The 22,664-nt window shown below is 37.1% G+C and overlaps 1 protein-coding gene across 10 annotated transcripts; it reads right to left on the minus strand.

Annotated features, from left to right (window-relative positions):
* Window positions 1-2,135: 2,135 nt before the first annotated feature.
* Window positions 2,136-22,515, minus strand: Znf146 (zinc finger protein 146). 10 transcript variants are annotated; one of them, XM_048791188.1, is made up of 5 exons: window positions 22,268-22,415; window positions 16,743-16,789; window positions 15,169-15,257; window positions 11,135-11,214; window positions 2,136-5,029 (listed from the first exon to the last, which is right to left on the minus strand). In XM_048791188.1, the coding sequence occupies exon 5, from the start codon at window positions 4,375-4,377 to the stop codon at window positions 3,499-3,501; it is 879 nt and encodes a 292-aa protein (XP_048647145.1). In that variant the 5' UTR covers window positions 4,378-5,029; window positions 11,135-11,214; window positions 15,169-15,257; window positions 16,743-16,789; window positions 22,268-22,415; the 3' UTR covers window positions 2,136-3,498. The 10 variants fall into 10 exon arrangements, with proteins under 10 accessions (XP_048647145.1, XP_048647144.1, XP_048647147.1 ...); XM_048791187.1 differs by having other exon boundaries at window positions 15,169-15,260; XM_048791190.1 differs by lacking the exon at window positions 16,743-16,789.
* Window positions 22,516-22,664: the final 149 nt, after the last annotated feature.

Genomic DNA, 22,664 nt, shown 5'->3' on the forward strand with positions numbered 1-22,664 from the left:
GTGGGTCAGTGTTTGCATACCATGTGTGAGGCACTGGGTTTGATCCTCAGAACCACATTAAAAAAAATGTTTTCTCACTTACCTATTACACTGAACTAGACATGACACGACTTGCTTTAGTGTTAACAATTGCACTATGTAAATGTGAATACAATTTTTTTGTGGGGGAGCGGATACTAGGATGGAACCCTAGGCTTTACCACTGAGCTACATCCCCAGCCCTTTTTTAGACAGGGTCTAAATTGCTGTTGGCAGCCTGGACCTTGATATCTTCCAACCTCAGGCTTCCATTCCTCTTCAGGGTCAGACTTTCCCCACCCATGCCGGAGTATTCCATGCGCCCAGCCAGGCTCACAATTTTGGGTGCATTTGAATTCCAATCATACCTGACCAAGCACATACTGTCAGGTCCAAGACCTTAGCCAGCCAAGCAGAACTGGATAAATAGGGGGATTAAACGCATGTACCACTACACCCAGTTAATTTTTTTCTAGATATAAAATGGGTATGGTTGGATGTGTACTACATCTATACTAAAGATAAAATGACTACATTGGATCCTTTGTAAGGTGCACTGACATTAAGGAACTATTAAATAAAAATAATATGGGGAGAAGCCGGTCCTGGTGGCTCATCCCTGTAATCCCAGTGGTTCCAGGGGCTGAAACAGGAGAATTGCAAGTTCAAAGCCAGCCTCAGCGAGGTGCTCAGCAACTCAGTGAGACCCTGTCTCTAAATAAGATACCAAATAGGGCTGGGGATGTGGCTCAGTGGTCGAGTACTCCTGAATTTAATCCCTGGTACCCGCCCCCCCCCCCGAAAAAAAAAAAAAATCCTGGGCAGGAGAGACTCTTGTGCCAAACAGGACATCGTATCATCATTGCTTTTCATGACTAAATCATTGTCTATGCCATTATCAGTGGTTAGCTACCAAATTCCAGAAACAAGTTTCTCATAAAATAGCTTCTTTCTTAAATCTGTAAAAAGAGAGAACACCTTAAAATGTAGAATACATATATAGGGAAAGCAGAGAAAAAGGGCATGAGACTTTGTATTACAAAGGACAAGAATTACCTATTTATGCAATTCATGATCATTCCCCCAAAATAGACTAATAAGATACATATTAATGCAGTCACATTAGCCAAATTTGACTTTCCAAGGTTAAAGTCAATCTCAAATGGCTCTTTGTTGACATTCACTGAAAAAAAACAACAACAACAACAAAAAAAAAACGGTAACATTCTTTATCAAGTTACACTGTTGAGGAAGGATGCAACTTTAAAAAAAAAAAATCTTCAGGACAATTTAGGTAACAGAATTCTGTCCATGGTCTGAGTGGGCCAAGTTTCTTACCCCATCCCATCTTCTCCCCACATATGTAAAAGAAACAAAAAGATGTGTCTGTCAATGAAGTGGGAAGAATGAAAACAGTCTGCAAGACTAAAATGTTGGTATCTAAAACCGGAAGATGTATAAGTTCAGACGTTGAATGGTTTTCTTTTTTCTTCATATTTTTATTGTTGCATTATAATTATTTGCAATTGTGGGATTAGTTGTTACATATTTACACATAAACATGAAGTAACAATATAGTCTGGCTAATCATTCTCAGTATTTTCCCTTTCTCTCTTTTTTCTTCCCCTGGTCCCTTTCCTGTACCCTCCTGCTCTCCCTTTGATTTTCATGACATCTCCCTCATCTTTTTTTTTTTTTCTTTTTCCTTCCTAGCTTTCACACATGGAATGGTTTTCTTTTAAAAAATGAAAATGATCAAAAACTTTTAATGGGGGCTGGGGATGTGGCTCAAGCGGTAGCGCGCTCGCCTGGCATGCGTGCGGCCCGGGTTCGATCCTCAGCACCACATACAAACAAAGATGTTGTGTCCGCCGAGAACTAAAAAATAAATATTTAAAAAAAAAAACTTTTAATGCATGATTCCCAAAGTAATTTAAAGGACAGGAAAACTGACACTCCAAAATTAATCTATCTGAAAAAGAAAAATTATATAAAACCTATCCATGTATCCTTATTTAATAAATTCTTAAATCTTCCTAATCTCAAGTGGTATGCTGCAAAATGTTAGAAAAATGAGACATTATACAATATAACACATTAAATAAACAGATTTGTAGTATGCTGTCATTTTAATTTTAATAAAATAGATAATTTCATATTACATAGAGAGCAAGTCCATCCACTCATTGTTGATAAAATTTTAGAAATATTTTCTATAAAAAGTTTAGTATTTGATTGGGAATTAGTCCATTATAACATAACTTCTACAGGTACAGAGTTCCATCCTCACTCCCATTCTTATTAACTTTGAGAAATTTTAAAAATACAGAAAAGTACAAAAAATAAGACAAGATATCCATATACCACAATCCAGAATTAGCCAGTATCTTCATATATTTACTTGCAGTCTTCAAGAGAAATGGATGTTTTATATAAAAAGCTGAAGCCCCCTCCCCACCCTACCTCCCATACTTATTCCCTTCCCCTCTTGCTCTTCACAGGCTACCACTATCAAAAGTTTGGCCTGTATTTCTCCATTTCAAAAATGTTAACATACACTATGTATTCATTACCAATATAAAGTACTAAATTTCATGAAATTTTAATTCAAATTTACAAAGTCACTGTATGTATCATCCTGCAACTTCTTTTTCCCCCTCAATGCAATTTTTTTTAGATCCTTCTGTTAATAACATGTGGATCTCATAGTTGCATTTTGCAGATGTATAGTGTCACATCATAAGAACTTCTTTTTGTTCCTGATGAACATTTAAGTTGTTTCCAATATTTGGCTACAAATCAAGCCACAGTAAATTTCCTGGTATCTCCTGAGCATATACACTCACAAGTAAAACTGCTAAATATTTTTAAATTTGTTAAGAAGGAAAGTTTCCCTACTCCAAAGGTCACAGCCACTTTAGTGCATGGCTTTTGTATCTTTCAGTCTTCAATTCCCATGAATTTTGCTTGTGTGTTCATGGTCTATTTTCTTTCCCCTTCAGAGAACAAATTACCTCCAAATAATTTTTTTAAATAGTCCCGTATTTACTCATCTGATGAATTTCTTTAATATTGCAAGTTCTACTAAATGCATAGTTCTCTTTCTGGAATCTCTTTCCCTCTGCTGAAGCAATACCAGAGTTTTATTACTTATAGATGATCATACCATCTGTTTTTGTCTCTTCCTAATACAACTTATTACACAAGTGAAAAACTTCACATCTATATTGATGGAGTAACAGGCCTGTTTTCTGTTCCAATTTTAATGGAAATGTCTATTGTTTCAGCATTACCTTTACCATTGACTGTGGAGTATTTTTTTTATTGGCAGTCTGCTTATCATACAAACATCTTCCTCTTCAGTATGAATTTTCAGTGTCCTCAAAGTTGTTCCCTTCATTTGTGATACACTGCCTCAGAATGACTTTATGATATATAAATTTTTGATGTGTTCCTATCTTGAAGGTACTCATAGGGTTTTTAATGAGTATGAATTTTCTGATGTCTAATATGGTGTGATTTCTGGCTGAAAGCTTTCCCACATTCACTGCATTGGTAAGGTTTCTTACCTGTATGTATTCTCAAATGCAGAGCTAGGGTTGAGAATTGAGAGAAAGCTTTTCCACATTCATTACATCCGTAAGGTTTCTCACCTGTATGGCTTCTTACATGTACAGTGAGAGATGAACTCTGAGAGAAGGCTTTTCCACATACATTGCATTCATAAGGTTTATCACCTGAATGAATTCTCACATGCACAATAAGTGATGTTCTTTGAGAGAAGGCTTTTCCACATTCATTACATTCATAGGGTTTCTCTCCAGTGTGAATGTTTTGATGCTTTATGAGGTACTTCTTCTGGCCAAAAGCTGTTCCACACTCATTACATTTAAAGGGTTTCTCTCCAATATGAATTTTCTCATGCTCAGTAAGATTTGATTTCCCACTAAAGGTTTTCCCACACTCCTTACATATAAAGGGCTTCTCTCCTGTGTGAGTTCTCTGGTGTCTGATAAGGTTGGACTTCTGAATGAAAGCTTTCCCACAATCTTTGCACTCAAAAGGTTTCTCTCCAGTGTGGATTTTCTGATGGGTAAGGAGGTTTTCTTTCTGGCTGAAGGATTTTCCACAATCATTACACTCAAAAAGCTTCTCTCCAGTATGAGTATTCTGATGTTTAATGACATACTGCTTTTGGCTAAAGGCCTTCCCACATTCATTACATTCAAAAGGCTTCTCTCTATTATGAAAAAGCTCATGCTCAGTAAGATTGGATTTGTGGCTGAAGACTTTCCCACATACCTTACAGGCAAAGGGGCTTTCCCCACTATAAATTCTCTGCTGACTGAGGTGTGACATCTGAATGGAAGCTTTCCCACATTCACAAGGTTTCTCTCCAGTATGAATTTCTTGATACACGAGGATTTACTTTTGACTGAAGATATTTCCACATTTCTTACATTTAGAAGGCTTCTCTGTATGACCTCTCAAATGCAGAGGAATGGATAAGATTTGTGAGAAAATTTTATCATCTAGCTAAAGGCTTTTCAATACTCTTTAGAAGCACAAAGTTTCCATTCAGCATGACTTCTATGTTCAATGAAATGTGATATGTGGGTAAAAGTTTTCCCACATTCAGTAAACTCATGAGGTTTTCCTCCAGTATGAATGCTCTGCTATCAGATGCTATATCACACTTTTTATACTGAAGGCATTTCACACTGCTTTACACTTATAGGGGGATATTACCATAAGAAATAAGCAGTGGTAGAGAACATCCAGCTAGTAAAATTGGAGACTCAACTACATACCTTCTCTCATGGTTAAGTCTAAACAGTTTCAACCTAAAACTTCAAAAATGTTTCCTTAAAGAAATGAGGTTGAGCAAACAGGATTTTTCCAATTTTCTTATATCCACATCCTTTTTTCCTCAGTCTGTAGTTTGATGAACACAACTTGCCTCCCAAGTCTTGTTGCTTCTCTATCTGTTCATCATCTTCTCAGGCTTTTTCTAAAATGGAGTAAAGAATGATAATTTAGAGGAGTTAATATATAAAATGCTCAGAATCATAGGTGGTGCATGGTGAGCATTCATAAATATTACCTTTACATTACCATCACTATTTGCTGTGCCCCTCCCCTGACTCAGGCAATGGCAAGGCCCTACTGAGGTGGATGGCGCAAGGCATCCATCCTCTGGAGGAGCGCAGTATGTTTCTGGGAATGGGCTGATTTATTTTTGTGTTCCTTTAATAAGTATAGTTGCGATTTCTCATATGACCATTAAGTATGAAGGAAAAAACATGACTTTCCCAATTAATGCAACTACTTCTAAAGAATGGATCTGTTTGCTCTAAATGCAATGATTCAGCTGTGGAGTGTAAATTGTTAATGTCTAGTGAAAAACTCCCTGTATTCCTGTCAAGGAAGTTTTTGAGAAATTAAATTAAAATCTAGAGAAGAAAAATTAATGTTAAGAAGACAGATTAGTGCTTAGTACTGGGCAACTTGTTCTTGTTCCTGTGCACAATGGTTTGTGCTCTTACTCTTGTTTGATTAAAATTAATAACAAGTCAACCACTTGCCGTAACCATGGCACCAGTTCCAGTCAGTAAGTCAAGAAAGAATAGTCAAGGTATAGGCCAATAGATTGGGACATTTCTAACTATTATTAAAAGTTAACTAAGCAGAAACAGCTCAAAGCAAAACACGAACTGAAAGTACAAATGCTTGCTTATGCATTCTTCTATTCTAATTGTAGCTACGTAATATTTTGTTTCTTTGAATAATGATTCCTGTTTTGTAACCACAAAGTACTGTGAGCCTGCCAAAATGAAAAGTATATATGATCAGCTTCACAAGTAAAGATTGGGATCAACACCTGTACTTTGGTGTCTGTGTTGTTTCTCCACCCCTCTTTCGCAGACTCCTCACCATCCGTTCGTCTCCTGAGACCCCCTGTTGGAGCTGGTCTCCGACAACTATTATTTGTGAATGTTCCCATTACCAGCAATAAAATATCAAATTGTGCTTTTTGCTGGTAGGCCATCTCCCAGAAGGAAGAAATCCATATGAACAACGTCTCTAATTAAATTTTCAGAAGAGAACCATTAGAGGGGGCATGTGAGTAAAAGCTAAACTTGTGGGTTCACAAAGCTTAGACCACTCTTGAAAAAACACTGCCATTCCCAAATTCAGCAAAAAGCCTAACAATGAGGAACTGCCAAACAGATAAAAAGATGAGCATATAAAAATGAGAAAGCTGTGGTTACTTGACTATCTCAGTCCACATACCATAAGACTTAAATGAGATGTTTAAGAAAGGGAAAAGATCACACGACTGGTCCCTACCAAAACCAGATTAAAATAACAAGGAACATGGCGATGGGGTTGTGGCTAATCGGCAGAGCACTTGCCTCGCACATTTGAGGTACTGGGTTCGATCCTTAGCACCACATAAAAATAAATATACAGAATAAAGGTATTATGTCCAACTACAACTAAAAACAATTGTATTAAAAAGAAAAATAACAAGGAACAATGGTACAAACTCGTAAGAAAAAGCATATGTAGGAGACATAGGACACAACAGCCATAATTTTTCAACAATGAAAGATTTTTCAATGCACAACAAAATGTTATCTGTGGGGGGCTGGGGATATAACTCGGTTGGCAGAGAGCTTGCCTGATGTACACAAGGCCCTGCATTCAATCCCCAGCACCACAAAAAAAATATACAATAAAATATGTTATTTGAGGAAGCTCATATAATATAAAGATCCTGCATAAGAGGATGACAATGTTAATCAAAATCTGATTTTTATTACAAAATATCAAAAAGACTCAGTGTGGGAGACCAACCTTACATGTGACTGAGACATACGCCCCAGCTGGGTGCTGAGGTGCTCAGTCACAGAAATGTGGCAGAGCTTTCCCCACTCTTCTTGGGTTCGAATGTCGGTGTCTTGTGCATGGGTGTGTCTTGCTACAGTCCCATGGGTGAAGCTATGCTCACCTGTTCCTTTGTAATATAACCCCTTGTCCTGTTTAGGATAGAATCTTCCATGGAAGTGCCTCGTGTGTGTCCCCTTCTTACTGTGCCCCTAGCCTACCCGGGTATCAGTCAACCTACTGACAGTGGACATAATGAAGATAGACTCAGCCCCCTGAAAACTGACCCCTTGCCTCATTTGAATAGCTTCTTCTCACTAAAAGGGGTCAGTGTGTACTCTCGCTCTCTTTCTGCGGACCCTTAAGGTCAGAGGAGCCATCACAGCAACCCCAAAGAAAAAGGTATTTGTGTCTCCTGTGTGGTTATTTCATGCAGCCCAATTAGCCCAGTTTAACTGGAGTGACCCCTGAGCCTTTTAGTCGTGAGAACAGAAACCCAGCAAATCAGGAAATGAAGGGACACAAATATTTCAGAAAAAGGAATAAAGGATAGTAGCCAAATAAAGAAAGTATGACTGCCAGCAATTTGGGAGGCTTAGGAGAGAGAAAATTGAGGCACAATTTCAAGACCAGCCTTGGCAACTTAGGAAGACCCTCAACAACTTAGTGAAACCCTGTCTGAAAATAATAAATAAAAGGACTGAAGATATAGCTTAATGGTAGTACATCCTTGAATTTAAACTCCTGTACTACCACGGGGGCGGGGGGGGGGTATAGTATGACATTTGGACTTGTAGTCATCCAGTCAAAACAGACAAGGACTAACTTCTTCATATCAAGTTGACTAATTCTTTGTAGAAATTTAATCAAATAAGCTGCATCCTCAAGGGCACCCAGCAAATCAATACTCTTTTTTACCCCTGGTACGGGGGTTGAATTCCATGGCCTTGCGCATGCTAGGCAAGCATCCTACCATCAAGCTATAATGAGATGACGGGGAGAGCCACTATGTTGAAACCACTAGGGTTAAACCTATATGTAATACGGCAAGACTTTCAGCACCATATTACATATAGATTTGACATTCAGCAGCAGAAGCCAAAACAATGTTGGCACTAAGGTATGCATACATACCTATGAGCAAGATATTAGAGGATCTTTCTCTGAAGAAACCAAAAGGTCCATGATAAACATTAAACTAACCCAGAAACAAAAGCACTTATGATCCCCTTTTAGTGAATCACTGTTAAATATGATTGCCATAAGTATTTCACACACATTTGAATAACCCTGCCAAAACATAAGAAAACATAAAAAAAGAAAAGAAAAAAAACAGCTTGGAGGAAATACAAGCAAGACACGACAACGAAACACAAATACCAATCAGAGAGTTATAAGAAGATATTTCACTAATGAAACAATAACAAGGTTTTGTGAGAAATAAGCATTAAGAAAAAGTTCCCTTGTGGGGCTGCGGTTGTAGCTCAGTTGTCGAGTGCTTGGCTAACAAGTTTGAGGCACTTGGTTTGATCCTCAGCACCACATAAAAATAATTAAATAGCCATGTGCAGTGGCTCATGCCTGTAATTCCAGCAGCTTGGGAGGCTGAGGCAGAAGGATTGTGAGTTCAAAGCCAGCCTCAGCAACAGTGAGGCACTTAACAACTCAGTGAGACCCTGTCTCTAAATAAAACATAAAAAAGGACTGAAGATGTTGCTCAGTGGTTAGTACCCCTGGGTTTAATACCCAGTACCAAAAAAAAAAAAAAAAAAGAAAGAAAGAAAGAAATTAAGAAAGGGAGAATCAAGGATGAGGTAGACTACGTAGAGACTGTGTTACCATTTACCAAGAATAGGGTCTCCTTACTCCAAAAGAATTGCATGACCTCCCTCTAACACTTTCAGCCATGGTTAGGTAGGTATAGGTACCTTGTTTGTCAAATATCATCACAAGTAACAAGTAGCAAGTAGTAAAAGCTTTAAGGACAAATTCAGAGGGTAACCAAGGAAAGAATATCTTAGTAAAAGTCGTCTCAAAAAAAAAAAAAAGAAAAGAAAAAACTGTTTAGAAGAACTATTCAAAGAACAAAAAAAATCTCCTCAAACTTTTCTTCTTTCTTTTTTTAAATGGTGCTGGGGATTCCATGGCCTTGTGCAGGCCAGGCAAACACTCTTATCAACTGAGCTATGTCCCCAGTCCAAACTTTGATTTCTTTAGGATGAAAACTCAAAATCCTTTCTTAAAGCTTTCTGAAATATAAAATATATTATAGTCACCATACTGTGCAAAAGCACACCAGAGCATCTTATGCCTATAAATTTATTCAAAACTGGATTTTATACAATAGTACAAAATAAATTTTTTATACAGTTTCAAATCCTACATTGGCAGACAATCTAAGGGAAAAAAAAAAAAAAAAACCCTTGTCAACATGGTTATAGTACCAAAGAATATTCATCACTACTTGAAAAGGCTATTAAAATACTTTTCCCCTTTCTAACTATATAGAAAAATGAGGGCTATGTAAAGCCTGATTTTGTGGGCATATTTCTTTCACAACAGTTAATATGAGAATCCAGCCATCTTGTATTAAACCAGACAAAGATATTTACAAATATGTAAAACAATTCCCTTTTCTTACTACATTTTTTTTGTTTTGGAAAATTACTATTTATTTATTTGTTTGTTAATGTTGTGCTGAGGACCCAACTCAGCGACTCACACGGGCAAAGCAAGCGCTCTTACCACTGAGCTACAACCCCAGCCCGGAAAATTACTGTTTTAATTAAGAAATGTTTAGTTACCTGAAATCATTTTATTTTTTTTAAATATTTTTTTAGTTGTAGGTGCACACAATACCTTTATTTTATTTGTTCATTGTTTTTAATGTGATGCTGGGGATTGAACCCCGTGCCTCATAAGTACTAGGCAAGCACTCTACCACTGAGCCACAACTCCAGCCCATTTTTTTTAAAGCAAATTAATATTTTTAAAAGTATCTCAATTGTATTTTTTATATTTTTTAGTTGTAGGTGGACATAATACCTTTATTTATTTATATTTATGTGGTGCTGAGGATTGAACTTACTGCCTCACATGTCCTAAGCAAGTGCTCTACCACTGAGCCCCTCAATTGTATGTTTTTAAGATAAATATCACCATATAAACCAAATAGTTTAGAGGTACTCAATTTTTAAAAAATATAAGTGATTGCTAATGGGTACAGCATTTTTGTGGTGATGAAAACACTGTAGAATTAGATAGCTTTTTGTATCCTTACTATGTGCATGGCACAAGTATAGGCTCTAGAGAAACTATACTGATTAAAACTGAAAAAACTTCTGCCCTCAAGTTTACATTCCAGTGGGAAAGAAATGATTTGCTAACAAGTTACTAAATCCTATGGAAAACAGTTAAGGAAGGAGTCGAGTTTCAATCTTATGTAAGGTTATGTCTGAGAAAGCAAAAACTCCCTCAAGACCTGAAAGAGATTGATTGATTATTTATTTATTTATTTATTTTAGTGCTGGGGATTGACCCAGGGCCTTATGTATGTGAGGCAAGCTCTCTACCAACTGAGCTATATCCCCAGCCTCAAGATATGGATAGCCAGAAGAAATAAATTCTCAGCTTTCATAGGCCCTAAAGAAGATCAAGAGTGGTAAATATATAAATGGTAAGTCACAATTTTCCATATCTTGTTCTTCATATCCTTCTTAGCCTAATCTCTCCTATCTTTTAATCCTCCTGGAAGGAGTTCCAAGAACATACTCTTAAATGACCTAATTTTATCTTTTAAAATCCTTTCTCTCAACTACTAATAACAATTATATTCACTTTTCTAAAAGTATTTTATATAAGATACATACATACTGCCCTGCCCACCCCCCACTCCACCTTACCCCCACCCCAGCGCTAAGAATCAAGCCAGGGGGCTGGGGTTGTAGCTCAGTAGTAGAGTGCTCACCTAGCATGTGCGAGGCCCTGGGTTCGATCTTCAGCACCACATAAAAATAAATAAATAAAATAAAGGCATTGTGTCCAACTATACCTAACAAATTGTTGCGGACTGCAAAACAAGTCAAGATGGCGCCTGGCAGTTTGCCAGGAGGAGTGGTTTGTGAGGCAATGCCATTAAGATGGTGAGGATTCCTTATTGGCTGACTACTGTATCTAGATGATGCTAATTGAGACAAGCTGTGTGTAATCAGTTAGGTATATATACTGCTGTTGTTCCGTAATAAAGCAGTTCCCGCTTCAACCTTCAAGTTGTTTGTCACCTCCCGGTTATTTTGCCCAGCCGAACTGCGGCAACAAATAAATTAAAAAAAAAAAAAAAAAAAAAAAAAAAAAAGAATCAAGCCAGGACCTTGACCATATCAGGCAAGTACTCCACCACTAACATACATACATCCCCAGCAGATGAAATTTTTTTTAAATACAAATTTATATATTGCAAAGTCCTTTAACATCCTAACTATAACTTTAAAGGCTGGATAGTATCAATGGCTTTCCTTTTTTTCTTTTGGCACATCTGACAGTATACATTTTAAAAATATTAAGGGAAATATCAGGGGAAAATGATGGTGAGGGGTAACCATTTAAAAAGGCAACAACCAAATCTCTTAACTAATCCTGAAATTTAAAAAAACAAAAAAACCCAAAAACCTATAAAAGATATTTTGGAGACAACTGAGAAACTTGAACTAGATAATCTATAATATCAGAGCATTATGATTCGTCTTTTAAGGTGTGGCAATGGTATTTTGGTTATATGGGGGATTTCATTATTTTTAGAAAAGATATAGTTAATTTTTTAGGAATGAAGTGTCAGGACATTTTGGTACACAAAACAGATATAGACACACATAAAAACAACAAAACATTAATTATTCAATGCATGGTGGGTATATAAGATTACTGCAATACTCTTAAAAACTGTCCATTTAAAAAATGATAATAATTAAGAAGCACTCCTTCACAAAATAATTCATAGATTAAGAGCACCTCATGTGTACTCAAAACTGCCAACAGGAAAAATAAAACACAAGCATTCTCTTCAACAGTTTATAATAAAGACTGTAGATATCCAAATATAAATAAAATTTACTGAAGACTTTTAAATTTCTCTAGAAAACACCAAATAGGATGGACAATCAATGGGCTGATCAAAAAAAAAATGAAATTAGTAGGAACATTTTAATGACAACTTAATTCAAGTTTAGGGATGGTACAGTGCTGGCCAGCACATGTGAAGCACAGGGTTTGATCCTCAACACCAAATAAAAATAAACGAATAAAATAAAGGTACTATGTCCATTTGTAACCAAAAACATTTTTTTTTAAAGTTTAAATTTTTATTTGGGGGGAGGGTGTAACTGGGGATTTAATTCAGGGGCATTCCACCACTGACATCCCCAGCCCTATTTTGTATTTTATTTAGAGACAGGGTCTCATTGAGTTGCTTAGCGCCTCACCATTGCTGAGGCTGGCTTTGAACTCACAATCCTCCTGTCTCAGCCTTCTGAGCTGCTGGGATTACAGTGTGTGCCACAAAAAAGTTTAAATGATAAGCAGTACCTGCATAAGTAGAAAATTTCATAATCAAAGGTCAAGATTCAAAGAATTTTACAGAGAAAGAAATGTTCATATTCATAATCATATGGTCTATGTTCTCTTGAGTACAGTGAAGTATACCTTTTTAAAGGCCTCAATGATCATAAGAAATAATCCAGACATAATATGAAACTGGTCTGAGATGATCTCTGGATCTGAAAATAATGGAATAAAATTTCTAATTTTGGTAGAGTATTAATCTTCCCTTATCCTCAGAGAATACATTTCCAGACTTCCAGTGCATGCCTGAAGCCACGAATAGTACCAAAATCTATAATATGTGGTGTTTTTCCTTTAATTTACAAAATTATTCACAGTGAGAGTAACAACAAAAATAGAAAAATTATAACAATATACTATATTCAAAGTTATGTAAATATAAACTCTCCCTCTCATTCTCTACTGTCACAGGCTGAACTGTGTATACAGCATGGATACACTGAATAAACTGAGGTTCATATTCCAGGACAACGTGAGACTTCACCCAATTACTCAGAATGGCAATTTTCTTATGAACTGCTTATTTCTGGAATTTTTCATTAACATTTTCAGAACACTATGGGTGTCTGAAATCATGGTAAATAAAAATTAAGGATTATTACCATGATTTCACTGATACCATGAGAATAAAATCTGATACTTGTCTGTCCAATTAACAGATAAGATGATGGCAGGCAAGGCAAAAAGCTATAAGTATCCAAAAATAATTTATAAAGGGTTGGAAGAAAGGAACAAGCCAGGATTCTGGAAGCCACCTCCATAAGAGGATGATTTATGATAAAGAAAGACAAAAGTAGGGGCTGGGGTTGTGGCTCAGCGGTAGAGCGCTCACCTACATGTGCGAAGCCCTGGGTTCGATCCTCAGCACCACATAAAAATAAAGGTATTCTGTCCAACTACAACTAAAAAATAAATATTAAAAAAAGACAAAAGCTGCTGGGGATGTGGCTCAAGCGGTAGCGCGCTCGCCTGGCATGCGTGCGGCCTGGGTTCGATCCTCAGCACCACATACAAAATAGAGATGTTGTGTCTGCCGATAACTAAAAAATAAATATTAAAAAAAAAATTTAAAAAAAAAAAAAAAAGACAAAAGCAAAAAATGAGACAACTGTGATAAGCAACATCACAGGTACCAAAGCACCAATCAAATAGAAGTAACAGCATTCCAAGAGGGGTGATTCCAAAATAATAAAAAGACTACTTTGATCATTGACATTTTCTTAGTACCTCATACCTATCAGTAACTAATACCTATTAATCAATACTTGTTAAATACATAAATTTATCATGTTGGTAGAAATGTACATTGGTTACTTCTCTTTTGAGAACAATGTGCATATTTCAATCAAACCTAACTTTAACTAAATTTTTACTTTTACTAAATTTTACTTACATTTTTTACTTACTCTTAAGTAGTAAAAGAGATGCAGTTTTGTCTGCATATCTCTGCAAATCAATATAAATAAGCATGCATTCTGGTATCTTCAATAGCATAAGTCTGAAAATAGCCTACACAGCCATTAATAGGAGACAGGTTAAATACATTATGTATTGATGAAGAATTCTAAGGAAAAAAATACTGCACACATAAAATATGTAACACCACTTACATGAAAAGGAAAAATGAGAGCTTATGTGTATGTTTGTGGCAGAGATATATAACACATATGCTGGTTTTTCATGGACTCCCTCAAAGAGGAATATGTGTGCCTCTTTGAAAAGAAACACTGCAGGAGGACTAAGAGTCAGAGGGAATTTTGTGTTGTTTTTATTTTTTGCTATGTACCTTGACGTTCGAAAATGTTTACACCTATGTCAAAAGACAACAGAAAAAAGCCCAAATGATTTAATCAAAGTTTTACTGGCCCTGAAAGTATTCATCAATAAAGATGGGAGGGGGATTTTCACAAAGCAAATACTCAGGTACCCACATGCGCGCGCACACACACACGCACACGCGCACACACACACACGCACACGCGCACACACACACACACACAGTAGTAGACAGGCACCAATAATTTCTAAGTTGGCAACATATGTAAGAGGTATACAGAAGTGAAGAGAGAAAAGTGGAGAAGTGTACTGATCTATGACAAGGGAGATGTTTAAAAGACAACATGAAGTAAGACTACAGATATAAAATATAATTCTGAAGCACTTAACCACTGAAAGAATGAGACAAGGAATAAAAAGGAACATGAACACTAGATGATATACAAAGACATATGACCTATAAAGGACACACATACAGAGTTATGAAACTGGATATGACACTGAAGGAAAACAACCAAAACAGAGGCAGTAAAAATGAAGTATTAAGTGTTGACGACAGAACAAAGACGAGAGAGAGGGTATGTGGCCCTGAGGCAGGAGGATCATGAGTTCAAAGCCAGCCTCAGCAACAGGAAGGCACTAAGCAACTCAGCTGAGACCCTGTCTCTAAATAAAATACAAAAAAAAAAAAAAACCAGCTAGGGATATGGCTCAGTGGTTAAGTGCCCCTGAATTCAAAACCCAATACCCACCCCCCAACAAAAAAGGAAAAAAAAAAAAAAACCACACTATGACTAAAAACATCCCTCAGGAACCTACAGAATAAGAAAATGTCTTCAAAAGCACTTCAGCCTGTCATTCCCTCACCTGACAAGACTTCTTTTCTACTTTTTCCCCACCATCCAGTGGATCTTCTTGCTTCAGTGGAGGATCATACAGTTTGGTCTCTTTATCACCTGCTTTCAAGGGAAATCACAGGATTAGAATGTTAATGATGAGGCCAAAGCACCATCCTAGAACTCAGGAGAAGCCCTGGGGATTCAGGGTCTATAGCCTTCTGAAGGATGAAGAAAATGTAGTTTGCAGAGATACACAAGGAAGCAGCCCTGTGAAACAGAACAAAGTAATGACTTTTTGCCTTGGTGACTAGAGAACACAAGTATGTGCATAGGAAATAAACATTTTGAATCCTAAATCTCAAAGTCATACTAAGTCATTTGAAGTCTCCACACATACAGAAAGGAAGAATTAGCTTTCAGAATTTTAGTCACATAGGAAAACTGTTCATTTGCTCGCATGACTGACTGCTATTGTTCTCTAGCACCACATTCCAACCCAGGTTCCTGAATAGATTTTCACTATGGCCCTTATTCCTGCATGAATTCAATACTCATTATCTTTGTCTAATGAAACTAAGCCACATGAGTACAATGTGTAAGCAGTTGTTCTAATAGTATTCAGGAATAAAAAGTCAATAGTTTTCCTGGAGTTTTAATATTTACTTCTTCATACTGTATCAGAAATGTCCTACAAATGTTTATCCATTTGTTCAAAAAACATTTTTTCCTTTTACTTTCTTGGTACCAGGGATTGAACCCAGGGTGCTTAACCACTGTACCACATCCCCAGCCCTTTTTGTTTTTTAAACTCTAAATGGGTTATATATAAAATCCATATAAACTACAGCACTATAAAGAATCTGAAAACAGGGCTTGGATTGTGGCTCAGTGGTAGAGCGCTTGCCTAGCACGTGTGAGGCCCTGGGTTCACACCATATAAAAATAAAATACAGATATTGTGTCCAACTACAACTAAAAAAAGAAAGAAAAAGAAAAAAAAGAAAAAAGAAAATCTGAAAACAGGTGAAACTTAGAATGGGAAAAGATGACTATGATTAGTAATGAAAAGGCAGATAAATCTACAAAAACTTCCTGATTTTGCATAGTTTAAAAATGAAAATCTCTGTGAACAAATGAAAAAATATACAAAAAAACTTATCAAAACACAAAATGAAAAACTTAGGTGGAAAAACCTTCAAACTTATTTCACATAGGGCTAACTTTGTGTGTACACAGTTTCTAGAAGACATTCCATAAAAAAGTTGGGGAGGGGCTGGGGTTGTGGCTCAGTGGTAGAGCACTCGCCTAGCATGTGCAAGGCCCTGGGTTCCATCCTCAGCACCACATATAAGTAAATAAATAAAATAAAGGTATTGTGTCAACTTACACCTAAAGAAAAATATTTAAAAAAAAATTGGGGGAAAGGGTATGAACAGACAATTATGAAAAGATACTCAATACCTCACTTGTAATAAAGCAATATAAATTAAATCTCATTTATGTCTTTGGCAAAATATCAAATATTCAACACTAAAGTCCGACGCTGAGGTTCCAGGGGGAAAGACGCTAATGCACACTGTTGGTGGGGATATAAATACTTACCATTGGGCAATTCCTCTTGAAGAAATCTACTTTAGAGAGAGTCCTGCCTAAATACAAAATGACACATATTACTCATTACTGCATTGTTAGTAAGAGCAAAAGATCAGAAAGCCAAATGTTCAACAGGGGATTAACTGAATCAACTGTTACAACCACACTATGATACCTTACTCACACCATAGTTAAGAAGGGGAAGGAGATAATAAGAACATCTTGCCCCAGATGGTGGTCCACACCAGTAATTTCAGCTACTGAGAAGGCTGAGGGAAGAGAACTGCAAGTTTGAGACCATCCCGGGCAACTTAGGGAGACACCTGTCCCAAAATTAAAAAATAAAATAAAAAGGGGGTAGGAATTTAACTCAGTGGTAGAGTACCCGTCTTCAATCTCCAGTACTGGGGGGGTGGGAAGGGGGATGGACATCTTCAGGGTATAATTTTTTTTAATTATTTTTTAATATTTATTTTTTTTTTAGTTTTCGGCGGACACAACATCTTTGATTGTATGTGGTGCTAAGGATCGAACCTGGGCCGCACGCATGCCAGGCGAGCGCGCTACCGCTTGAGCCACATCCCCAGCCCCATAATTATTTTTTATTTTTAGTTGTAGATGGACACAATACATACATTTATTTATTTATTTATGTGGTGCTGAGAATTGAACCCAGTGCCTCACATGTGCAGGCAAGTACTCTACCACCAAGCCACAACCTAGCCCCAGAACTTTTAAGTGGAAAAAGTGAGGTATAAAGAGGTGACAATGGTATGCTACCCTATATGTAAAGAGAGTGGGGAATCGGAGAGAGGAATAAATGTGACCAAACAACAACAAAAAAATCCACTTGAAGGGTAAACAAGAAACAAACAACAAAAAAGTCAATAAACTGTACTTACATGGGACAAAGAAGAATGTAATTAGAAGAGCAGAATATTTCTGATGTATTTTTGCTGAATCATAGAAATGTATTACTTTTTTTAAGTAATCAAATTCTTTTAAAAAGCAGTCTCAACTTGAAAACAAATGGAAACAAATGAAGTTAACTGTATATTAATTTAGTTACATAACTCCTCAGAGAAAGAATTGATTTCAAATGGCTTTAGAACAAAGAAGTTTTGAACTATACATCTCTAAGAGATACACTGAAAGAACCAAAAAAAAAAAAAGCCATAATGATTCAGTATGTTTATGGTTTACTACTGTCAATACTGTTATTTTGAAATCATTCTCTTCATTCTTCAGTAGTAAGTACTTATAACCTGCTTCAAATTTTAAATTTCAAAATACAATAGGATCTAAGATAACAGAAAAAAATACTATGCCATTTAAGCTTAATTAGAAATATTAATATGGACTCATGATTTAAAATGGCCTTGAGCGGCTGGGGATGCAACTTAGTGATAGAGCAACTGCCAAGAAGGCCCTGGCTTCCATCCCCAGCACCAAAAACAAACAAATAACAACCTTGAAACAACATTGCCCTGGATCTTAAGGTTCTTACGCCATTCTCTAGAACTCCTTGGAGAAAGTGTCAATTCCACTCCAGGATAGAATATAAACAAAGTAAACCTAGATTTCAATTACTTAAAGTTTTCAAGGATAAATGATGTCAATTCAAAATAAGACTAAAGCAGCAGCCACTGATTTCAACTGTGATGACACAAGCATAAAACATCCCGCCCCCCATACAAACCACTGGTGCTATTAGAACACACTAAATCTATACAATTTGAACCCATTAAGTCCTAGATTTCAATTCTGTAAATATTTTTTAAAAAACTGATCAGGTGCACTAGAATAGTTTGAAAATCATAACCTAGAGTTTATTTTTAAAGATACACTATAATCCTAGTGTCTGGGTCTGAGGCAGAAAGATCACAAGTTCAAGGACAGACTCAGCAATTTAGTGAGACACTAACTCAAAGTAAAAAAAATAAAGATAAAAAGGCCTAAAAATCTCAGTAGTAAAGCACTCCAGAACCCCAACCAAAAAAAAAAAAAGGGCAGTAAAAGATATATCCTGGACTGTAAAGTCAAAAAATGCCATACACATCATTAAATACCTTAAATTTTTTTAAACATATTTTCTATACATATATGAAATGCTCTAATCACTCATCTACTTCTTTTCTCAAAAGAACTCTAAAAACATAACATTTATTTCAAAGTGACCATAGGTGGTATAACTGTTACCCAATTGAAGTTTTTTTTATAAGTATCCTATATATAGAATGATAGGATATAATGGGTTAAAATCATGTTTAGGGCTGGGTATAGCCACTGGTACAGCACTAACTAGAATGTGTGAGGTCCTAGGTTCAATATCCAGCTCTGCAAATAATACTGCTTAAAAAAGAAAAACCCAGGAAAAATTTGAGGTAACAATCAAATAAATATAAAGACCTAGAAAAAAATACTGTAAAATCACTTTACAAGCTCTACAAAAATTACTGACTCAGCCAAGGATCACTTACTGTTGCTAAAACCATCAGTTAAATGATTTACCAAAGTAAAACCACAGACAAACATCTGATCATAAAGGGAAAAGTATAGTCAACAATGGTGGACCAGCCACAATAGTACACCTCTCCTGATACAATGCTATATGAAGTATTCAACATCAACTCCTAGCCTGGTGTAGCGCATGCCTGTCATCCAGCGGTTCAGGAGAATGAGGAGGAGGACTGAGAGTTCAACATTAGACTCAGCAATGGCAGGAGGCACTTAGCAACTCAGTAAGACCCTGTGTTTAAATACAAAATAAGGCTGGGGATGTGGCTCAGTGGTTGAGTGCCCCTGAGTTCAATCACGGGAGGGAGGGAAGAAAGGAAAGAGAGAGAAAGAGAGGAAGGAAGGAAGGAAGGAAGGAGGGAGGGAGGGAAGGAGGGAGGGGGCGGGAGGAAAGAAAAGGGAAAGGGAAAGAAAAAGGGAAAAGAAAAAGGAAGAAGGAAAGGAAGAAGAAAGAAAGAGAAAGAAACAAAGAAAGGGAGGGAGGGAAAAGAAAAGATCAGCTCCTGTGTATTATGGCCAAAAATGAACTACCTTTAGAATTTTCTAAAAATACCAGAAATTCAGGATTACAAACATGAAGGTAACACTTAGTGATCAAAGAAGTTTCATGAAGGAGGTAGATGAACTTCTAAAGATGAGCACTTGAACACAATTCTCATTTTTTCATTCCAACTAAGAGGAAATGCCCCAAAACAACAACAAAAAAGGTAAAAATTCTAAGATACAGAAGTTAGAAAATCGCATTTATATTTCAGAAATTTCTACCATAAACAGTGCAAATGGTTATACTATTTTTGAGAAAGTTCCTATATTTTCCTGCAGACAACAAATAATAATAGCACTAGTACTAGAAATGTAACTCAGTGGCAGAGTGCATGCCTTGTATGGGCAAAACCATAGTTTAACCCCCATAACCACATATGCGCACGCACACACACAAAAAAAATTAGTAAATACTATTATTAAATTAAATCTATTCTTAGAATTTTATATATATCAACTTTTTGACTTGCAAAACCACTGTGAATCAGATTCTTCTGTTTCTATATTACCAGGTAAGAAACTGAGTCTTCCACTATTGTCATGTATGTAAGAAATCAATAAAAATAAAAAAATAAGTAAATATTAAAAAAAAGAAACTGAGTCATAAGGTCTAAGTACCTGCCAAAGTCACTGAGGTACAAAGTGGCAGAGGGAGGAGTTAACACAGGAAATCTGATGTCCTTTTTTAATTTTTTTAGTTGTAGATGAACACAATATCTCTATTTTTATAAATTTTTTTTAGTTGCAGATGGACAAAATACCTTTATTTTGCTTATTTATTTTTATGTGGTGCTGAGGATCAAACCCAGGGCCTCACGCTTGTGAGGCAAGTATTCTACCACTGATATCTGCACAACCCCAGCCCTTTCTAGTTTTTCTTATGTGGTGCTAGGGCTCAAACTCAGTGCCTTATGCATGCTAGGTAAGTGCTCTACCACTGAGCCACAACCCCAGCCCTCTGATGTCCTTCTTTAAAAAGCCCTTAGAATGTATTCTACATTACACAGTTTTATAAAAGAAGCAAAGAGGTACTGTTGCCTTCGCATTATTTATTACAGTACCCCTACACACAACACAAATAGATTATTAGGTTTGTTTTTGTTTTTGTTTTTTTTGGTACTGGGAATTGAACCCAGGGATTCAGGCAAGTGCTCTGCCACTGAGCCACAAAACCAGCCTTGTTGCTTGTCTGTTTTTCCAAATGAAGTATAAAATCAGCTTAACGCAGTTGAACAAGCCTGTCAATACTTTCGTTGATATTACAGGACATTAATAAACTTACTGTGTGGTGCTGGGGACTGAATGCAGAGGGCTTTGCACACGCTGGGCATACACTCTACCACGGGGCTAAGTCCCTAGGCCTCCACACTACTTTAGGTAAGGTGGTATTTCTATTTTGTTCACATCTTAGGTAACACCCCTTAGTAGCATTTTAAAGTTATTTTCTAATAATTTGAACATTTCTTATATTTTTTAGTGTTTTAATTTGTTGCTATTGTAAAACAGTCATTTTCTTCAATTATATCTCTAGTCTATTCGTTTGGAAATCTTAATTTGGTACCAAATCATTAACTCGTATCATATACAGTTACACGAAAGGTGACTGCGGATGAAGTCTATTAAAAACATCTTAAGGGATGAGATCTAGTCTCCTAAGAGCGCTAGCGCTGGCCTAGAGTGAACAGACCCTGGGTTCCATCACCAGCACCGCAAAAAGTAATAATAATAATTACCAGCCAGAAGTTATTTTTCTTCATTATGGCACAAAATTTATACATCGTACGAGCATCTAAACTACTGAGTTTTCTTCAAAGAGGATAACTGTACTTTATCTACAACCTCTGACTTCCTGTTGCTGAGCTTTTTGCCCACTTCTACCCAAAGTGAAACGATAGTCTAGGAATTTGCCTAGCAGCTCCATTAAAATACCCTAAAGATGAGGGGATCTGAAAGTCTGAAGCCAGAACCCCGTAACAACGATAAAAAATTATTTTGAAATATTGTTTAAAAAATATTTAGTAAGTCAGGGTACTTTCCAATCGAAAATAAGTGTTTTATATAAAAATCGTTTTAAAATTATTCACTAACACCCCCCCACACCTTCAAGTAAAGTAGGTGTTCCAGGAAGATGGCAACGTTATCGTCATCAGCACTTTCGACACGGGAAGTTCGGCTTAGACGTTACACCTCAATGCTGGTCTCCACATGTACTCCTCAGGCGCAATCACACACAATTCCGCACCAGTTCCACATTCACTCAACGATTCCAAACAACGGGACAAACTTTGCGGTCAAACTCAGGGTCACACACGCTCGAACCCTCCTCAGAGGGCCCCACCTTCGCTCACACGTAGGCCAGAAGCTCTTAAACCCACTCCCCAATCCCGCGCCGCGGCCCTAACGATTGGGAATCCTACCCTTCAACCTCCCCAGCCCGACCGACCCAAAACGCCCAGATCCCACCTCCTACTTACGCGCCACGTGGACCAACAGACCGTCCTGACCCGCGGACAAAGACCAAAATGTCCACTCGGTGGGCCGCGCCTGCGCACTCCGAGAGAGAGTGAGCACTCCCAGAAGTCTTCGCGACTCCGCCCTGAGTATGCGCGAACCAGGCCCAGGCTGTGTGATTACCTTGTATTACCAGCAACGCCGCTTTTCCGGCCTTGGACTACATTTCCCTTAAGGCATTGCTGGTCGATTCTCTATCTTTCTGTCCCCACCCCCCACACAACCTTGACAGCGTCCTCCTGTGAATTTGGGGTTCTTGTGGTGAGTGGTCCTTTGTTGGACTCAGATGAACTCAAACCTGCTGGGATGTCTGGAGTGAAGACTTCCTCCTTAATACCTCCCCAGTGCAGTCTCAAAACG

Source organism: Marmota marmota, unplaced genomic scaffold (assembly GCF_001458135.2).
Source record: "Marmota marmota marmota unplaced genomic scaffold, marMar, whole genome shotgun sequence".
In the NCBI taxonomy this organism is placed as follows: Eukaryota; Metazoa; Chordata; class Mammalia; order Rodentia; family Sciuridae; genus Marmota; species Marmota marmota.